The sequence below is a fragment of the Nelumbo lutea genome, chromosome 2, assembly GCF_056320005.1.
Source record: "Nelumbo lutea isolate HS-2025 chromosome 2, American lotus-T2T, whole genome shotgun sequence".
In the NCBI taxonomy this organism is placed as follows: Eukaryota; Viridiplantae; Streptophyta; class Magnoliopsida; order Proteales; family Nelumbonaceae; genus Nelumbo; species Nelumbo lutea.
The window spans coordinates 13,796,382-13,803,945 of NC_142685.1; the positions used below are offsets into that span (position 1 = coordinate 13,796,382).

Below are 7,564 nucleotides of genomic sequence, written 5' to 3' on the forward strand. Positions count from 1 at the left end.
GTTTCGCTTCAATTCATCTGATTCAAGGTGGGGCCAATAACAATCAACGAACTTGATTTCGTTGTTTGTCGCATGCGACCCCGATGAAATGTGAACTCCTCGCTGAGCAACGGTTCAGCCTGATCTAAAACTGTTCACACATTTCATGACATCAGCAACTGACAGTAAATGTAGCGGTGTTCATGTGAAGAGCGTAGTATGACCGACGACGTACAACTTCACAACAGGAAAACCCCTTTACCCGTTCACCGCCAACTCTAATGGCTTCTCCAATTTTTCTTGTGTTTCTTCTTGCTTTCCCCCTCCATCCTATAGCTTACTACCCAGCTTTAATGGCATCGCCGAAACACTTAATGAACTCACTGTTCAGGTTTAATAGTAATAGGAACCTCTGTGTTCCGAAATTCTGTTACCTCTCTCAGATTCTTAAATTCTCAATGCCTGCCAGTTCCAGTGCATAATGAAATTTGAGGATTTCTTGATGCAGCGGAGCGAAGACCAACAGAAACGACTCGATCTCGAGGAGGAGGTAACACTTCACTTTGTGGACATTGTATTAATCCATCTGGGTGTTCTGGGTTCTAATTATTTTTTCATGCAGTTGGATCGATCCCAACCCATCGTAACGGTTTACTGTATATAAGGAATTGACAAAAAAAATATGGAGAAATCTAATTATCTAAAGCTCATTTTATTATCCATAGGTGATCAAACTGCAAGCAGAATTCGAGGATGAACAGAAACTAAACAGAGCCCTCAAGTATGCAGTACATGGACCGGTATCTTCTCACCCATCGTTTTCTTCGATGCTTCCAATTCAGGTACTTACTAACTACTAAATTCTCAGTTCAAACTTTGAGAGAACCCCATTTGACCGATCATCGCTAATCCACATACAGTAAGGACTTAGGGGAGGGGGACATTGTTGGTGTAGGTGCAGGTGCTGCTTGCAGAATTAACAATGTTGGAGGAAGAGATCATTTCTCTGGAGACAAAAATCGAGGAGTTAAAACGGTGCCTGCGCAAGGAAAAGAAACAGAACAGAGAATGTGAACTGCGGCGGGTGCAGCAGCATCGATGGAGACAGCTAAAAGGGAAACATTTGGTCTATGGGTTAGAAAGTCTAAAAGGGCTGGCAGACATTGAAATATCACCCATACCTCCACCCTATGATACAGAAGATTACAGAAGCCAACAACTAAAAGCTTCTGTAGCTCCTGCTTCAGAATTCCGGACCATGAACTCCACGAGTTTAAATGGTAAGCTCTTACAATAAGCACCATGAATGGCATTCAGAGCCTTGGGCCCACAGTACCGGTGGAGGTGGAACCCACCAGATATCTTAAGCTGAAGCTGAGATCCCACTATATCTTCATATCTCGTTTATGGAAGATTAATTACCATCTGTTATGTTTCCAACTTTCCATTGCCTATATATGTGCAGGAACAGATGAATTTGCTGAAATACTAAGAAGATGCAATGCCAGAAGCCAAAAGCAGAGCCTTCTAGCAGATGAGGAGACCAACACGGAAAAGCCAAATAGTCTCTCAGAAGAACTGATCAGGTGTTTGATAGAAATCTTCCTAAAACTGAATCAAACACCAGCATCTCAGCTCGACTGTGAAAGCTCAACCACCGTTCCTAAGCTTACTCTATCTTGCATCAACTCAAGAGGCTTCAAGCCCAAGACTTCATTCAATTGTAAGGCACCCATGTCTTTCCTGGATGATAACACATCAGTTGTTGATCCCTACGGCATACTATCCGATCATGATGACACCCTTAGAGACGTAGGTCCATACAAGAACTTCATCCAAATCACAAGGAGTTCCTTGGACATGAGCCGTGTTTCAGAATGTCTTCCAGCAATAGGAAAGATGAGGTAGTTGTCCAGCTCTCTGAACCTTCTCTCTCTAGTGGCTACTTTGTTGATTTACAAATATGTAATCGGATATATTATGGTTCGATTCTTCTATGCATTCCTGGAATTAATGCTGAGTTTTCAAACATGTCTTGTTTTCAGGATTTTGATCCATAAACTTTGCAGTGTGGACTTGAGTCTGTTGACGTACAAGCAGAAATTGGCATTCTGGATCAACATCTATAATGCCTGCATAATGCATGTAAGACATAATATATATATATATATATATATAGCAAAATCAAAGTACAAACTAACGAAGACATCAAAGTATGTGAACTTATGTGAATTGGGTTTGGATAAAATTTCAGGCATTTCTTCAACATGGGCTGCCTTCCACACCTGACAAATTGCTTTCACTAATGAACAAGGTATGTCTATATCCAATGCGCGGTGAACTTATTTAGAGGATAGCTGCAATTTGGGGTAGTAACTACTACGTATAAGAAAAATTAGCTCAACCTTCCATGCAGATTGCAGGTTTTAATCATCATAAAGTGATAAAACCTTCAAAAACAAGTTGTTAGAGTAATAAAACCTATTCAGCCTCACCTACTAGCTTAAGCTTTTAGGTTGAAGGGTTCTTTGAGATGGTTGATCAATTCGTCTAGTGTTTGATCGTTGTTACCCCATGATAATTAATTAAATTTCGGTAGGCCTGCTTGATCAGTCCCAGAGCTGTCATTGGTATTTGAGACTGATCGGAGTTGCATTATCCAGATATTTCAGCGCCCCCTACTACAATTCCTAAGAATGAGTTCTGTAATCCGAAAGTCATCATCTCTCTCCAACAACTGCTCTTCCATTCTCATCGGCCGTTTAACTCCTGTAGAGATGTGGTTCTGACGAGGTAGTTTTTTATGGCCAACTTTCTGTTCCAATCACCATTTTGATTCAAGGGTAAAATACAAAAACCTCCTGATAATCATAAAAGCTTCTATAATTTTATATTAACAAGTACTTCCCCTGATATTTTTTAGAAATTTGACAAAAGCCTCCCTTCCGCCACCATTACATATGGAAAGCGTTAGACTAATGCACCAGTTTTTTTCTAAATATCCATTCTGCCCTTTTATAAATTATTTTACATACAAAATTACTGAATTAATCCCATCTTAATTCAACAATAATTCATATTTCAGTAATTTTATATGTAAAATTACTGAGAGGGTCGTTAAAGGAGGTTTTCATTGAGTTAAAATGGTATTATTTCAGTAATTTTGTATATAAAATAATTTATAAAATGGTAGAATGGGTATTTGAAAAAAAAAATGATGTATCAATCTAACATTTTTCGTGACAGAAGGGAGGTTTTTGTTGAATTTCTCAAAAATTCAGGAGAAGTATTTGTTAAAATGAAATTATAGGAAAGGCTTTGTGATTGTCAAAAACTTCAAGGAGGTTTTTGTATTTTACTCTTGATTAAATTTGTAAGGTGGTTTCTGCTACTCCGGTGTCCATCCTCCTGCTAATCGTGGGTTGAGAGAGAGACGTCGTTCGGGAGCCAATCCCATGTGACTTTTGGGCACATTCACGCCCACACACCGACACATCACACGTGGGTAGGATAAGAAATGAAATGGAAGCATGAGCAAATTTACTAACTCCATGAACAAATTTGTAAGTTAGAAACTCTGCCACCAATACCAAATTATAAATAAAAAATGCCACATCCACTTATCGATCACATACGGTCGAGTCCCCTCATGGCCACTACCACCCCAAATAAATAAGGCCCCATTTGGTGTATGAGAATAGGGATCTGAAATCAAAAGCGGAATAGGTTATTCTGATTCTGACTGTTGGTTGAGTGGAATTGGAATTTCATTCCCATTCCTGCTGGAATGTCATTCCTCCATTTTAGGGAATGGTCATTTCTTGCCCCTCTCTTGAAAATGAAATTTCATTCCTACTGATTCCAATTCTCATTTCTGTTTCTGTCTGAACCAAACAGACTATGAGATTAGACGATTCCAATTCCAAATCCAAAGGTTTTCGATTCCAATTCCAATTCCAGATGTAAACTAAACAGACCCTAAGTTATTATATACATGCATTATTGTATGATGTATGAACTCAAAGTCTCGAATTTATGGTTGTAAACTTAATCATATCAAGCCACATTTCAGTCCTCCCGATTGTTAAAAGATCGATAGGATCTGAAATTCTGAATCCAATCTAATTGGCACCTACCAGCGTGCTTTATATGCAGAAGGCCCGTTAGTGTTCACTGATGTTGCTCTTTTCCTATAAACCCAAATTTGATATTGACCATATATATGAGGGGTTTTTTCTGATTCAGGCTGCACTGAATGTGGGCGGCATAGTATTGAACGTTTTAGCCATTGAGCATTTCATTCTCAGATATCCTCAGGATTCCAAAATTGTGAGTATGGAATAAGAAATTGATTTCTTATATTCAAATATCCTTCTGTTCTCTCTTCTTATCTTCTCGTGTATCATGAAATTTACAGGGCAATGCAGACGAAAAAGAAATGCTGCTTCGGCACGCCTATGGACTTGGCTACCCTGAACCAAATGTCACGTTTGCTCTTTGCCGAGGAAGTTGGTCTTCACCAGCAGTAAGTGAATCACTCACTACTCACATCCAATTCTCTAGAACAGAATCTGTATCAATATTGCTTTAAGAATCCTAAGTGGAATGAATGACCTACAGTTTTCAATAAAAGGAAGATGTGGGTGAATTTGCAGCTAAGGGTTTATACTGCGGAAGATGTAGTTGACGAATTGGGAAGAGCAAAAGTCGAGTATTTAGAAGCCTCGGTGGGAGTTACAAACAAGAAGAAGATTGTGGTGCCCAAACTTCTGCAATGGCACATGAGAGATTTTGCAGATGACATGGAGTCATTGCTAGAATGGATCTATAGCCAACTGCCACGCTCTGGATCACTGAAGCGATCAATAATGGAGTGCCTGAATGGGGAAACAAAAGGTCCTATAGCAAAAATGGTGGAAATTCAGCTTTACGAATCTGAGTTCCGCTACCTGTTACCAATGTAGCTCAAAGATGCCCTGCTACACATTAATGCATTTGCCATTTGGGAACAAATATAAAATACCGGTTTATTTCTGGGATTTAGATTAAATTCAAGACAGTTGCAGATATAAATATAACAAATCCCTGTCTTGATAACCAAACCCAGTATCATATTACCAAAAAAAAAGAGAATAAAACGGTACAATATTCTTGCAGTAAATTATTTCAATATCACAGATATCTATGCAGCATAAAATAGCAACACAAACGAGGGCAAAAGTGACTGCAGGAAAATGTTTGGGAAATAATTGCAAGCTCGTATCTTCTGTTACTTCCATCAAGTTTCCCATTGGCATTGGCCACCCTAATCACAGACCCATCATGATTTGAAATAATACAAATAAGCGATAACACACCATGCACGGCTTTATCTCTGCCAACCATCAGCAAACAAAGCCATTGTTTAGGCCTTGATGGTTTGCAAATCACAGTACCTCTTTGAAGGTCCATCCATAGAAGAATGTAGAAAGGTCAATTAGAGAGTTTTAAATTATATAAAGAATAATCCAGTTGATTCAATTCTGACGAAGGACAATGCCAATTCGCCATCCAGAAGTGCATAATTGCGGAAGCAATGTCACCATAAGTGTTCCTCGAGTACCATTAGAAAGTATCGAAGCTGTATACCGCAATTAAATTAATATATGGAATAGCATTCTTCCAAAACCCTGTAGTACAGACACTGCCAGCACATAACATCTAAAACATGGAATTTTCAATACCTATCAATCCAGCCAAACCTGAATATTCCAGTAAGATGAACATATTGGATTTGCACGATACGATTAGTAAGGTGGCATTGGAAGATAAAATAACCTCAAAAATATAATTGTTGAGAGCTATATTGTATTTGGGTATATTTATAATATTTGTAATATTGTGGGAACCTATATGTATTTGTGAGAGAAAAAGGGGCTTCTGTGTAATTTTGATGTATTTTAGTCTTGTGTTTATTCAAGCAAGTGGTTTTGTGAGATTAGAATTTGAGGAAGAGCGAGTGAGAGAGTTGTATCTCTTGTTCTCATAGTGGATATTTTTCCTCTCTTCCCATAGATGTAAGCTACCAAGTCGAATCACATTAAATCTTGGTGTTTCTCTCTATTTCTTCTTATTTTCTCCTTGATTTGCTATTCTAATTTATATTAATTAACATGGTATCAGAGCTATTTCATGTTGTTTAACATAGTATTAGAGCCAGGTTGTTCCGATTGTTATGAAGGTATTCCGTTTGTTGTGATGGTGTTCGAGTTGTTGTGAAAGTATTCCAGTTGCTGTGAAGGTGTTTCATTGCTGCTATTTCATGTTCAGTTGAGGTAGTAGTTGACTACTACAAAACCTCTTAGTATAGTAGTTGATTACTAAGAACAAGATACTAATAGTAGTCGATTACTACGAAATTTCTTTGTGTAGTAGTAAACTACTAGCCTCAAGATGCAATTGTTTGTGAGTTGGTGGTGGTTTCTTGAGTTGAAAAATGGGCAAGTTGTGGTTGTTTGTGGTTTTGGGAGTTGAAAAAGAGGTTTAGATTCCTCAAGTTGTGATTGTTTGTGAGTTGGTTGAAAAAAAGGGTTTTGATGCCTCAAGTTGTGGTTTTTATGAGTTGAAAAAAAGGGTTTTGATGCATCAAGTTGTGGTTGTTTGGTGGTTGGTTGGAAAAGAGGTTGTGATGCCTCAAGTTGTAGTTGTTTGGAAATGAGGCTATGATGCCTCAAGTTGTGTTTTCTTGTGAATTGAAAAAGGGGCTTTGATGCCTCAAGTTGTGATTGTTTATGAGTTGGTTGGAAAAAGGAGTTCCGATGCCTCAAGTTGTGGTTGTTTGGTGGTTGGTTGGAAAAGAGAATGTAATGCTATATTTTGAGGAATTGATCTTTAGTGGCTTCTAGCTCAATGCAGAAGGTTATGGCAAGGTTGGCTTGGGCTCCTCCCATTGAAGGATTTATAAAATTAAACTTCGATGGGATTAGTCAAGGCAACCCAGGCCTAGTTGGAATAGGAGGGGTTATCAGAGACAAGGAAGGAAACTTAAGAGCACTCTTCTCAAGACCAATAGGGAATGGAGACTCCTTAAAAGGCAAAATTGTACGCAGCCCTACAAGGTGTACAGATTGCAAGAGAATTTGGATTGGAAAATTTGGTGATAGAAGGGAACTCCAAGGTGGTGGTGGGTTGGCTAAAAAACCCAGATTCAGTTATCTGGGTTTACATAAATGAATTGAAGATATTCAAATGGTTAACTCAGCAGATGGAGGTAACTATACAATGGGTGGGGAGGGAGGCAAATGCTTTTGCTAATTCTCTAGCCAAACAAGGGGTAACTAGGGAACAGTTGTACTGGGCCCAATTGTAACTTTATGATGTTTCTGTATCAATGAGTGAGGCTGCACCTCGCGCCTCATATTGGGATGCTTGTAACGAACTACTTATTATTTGCTCCTAATGAAATCAATTGAATTTTATCTATCAAAAAAAGAGATTGTGATGCTTCAAGTTGTGATTGTTTGGTAGTTGGTTGGAAAAGAGGCTATGATGCCTCAAGTTGTGGTTGTTTATGAGTTGATAATGGTTTTGTGAGTTGAAAAAGGGG

General features: G+C 38.6%; 1 protein-coding gene across 3 annotated transcripts; it reads left to right on the forward strand.

The window, feature by feature from the left end:
- Positions 1 to 214: 214 nt before the first annotated feature.
- LOC148868689 (uncharacterized) lies at positions 215 to 5,081 on the forward strand. Of its 3 annotated transcripts, none has more exons than XM_088968253.1 (9): positions 215 to 529; positions 705 to 821; positions 935 to 1,259; positions 1,445 to 1,883; positions 2,025 to 2,124; positions 2,234 to 2,293; positions 4,225 to 4,308; positions 4,397 to 4,504; positions 4,635 to 5,029. In XM_088968253.1, the coding sequence occupies exons 1-9, from the start codon at positions 461 to 463 to the stop codon at positions 4,941 to 4,943; spliced, it is 1,611 nt and encodes a 536-aa protein (XP_088824379.1). In that variant the 5' UTR covers positions 215 to 460; the 3' UTR covers positions 4,944 to 5,029. The 3 variants fall into 3 exon arrangements, with proteins under 3 accessions (XP_088824379.1, XP_088824381.1, XP_088824380.1); XM_088968255.1 differs by having other exon boundaries at positions 226 to 529; positions 4,600 to 5,081; XM_088968254.1 differs by having other exon boundaries at positions 302 to 529; positions 900 to 1,259.
- The last annotated feature ends 2,483 nt before the right edge of the window (positions 5,082 to 7,564 follow it).

What these genes read in the sequence shown, in the direction of transcription:
- LOC148868689 (XM_088968253.1), top strand. Translation starts at nt 461, where the DNA reads ATGAAATTTGAGGATTTCTTGATGCAGCGGAGCGAAGACCAACAGAAA. An exon ending in TGCTTTCACTAATGAACAAG is followed by an intron (nt 2,294 to 4,224) that starts GTATGTCTATAT and finishes TTTCTGATTCAG; the next exon opens with GCTGCACTGAATGTGGGCGG. An exon ending in GAAGTTGGTCTTCACCAGCA is followed by an intron (nt 4,505 to 4,634) that starts GTAAGTGAATCA and finishes GTGAATTTGCAG; the next exon opens with CTAAGGGTTTATACTGCGGA.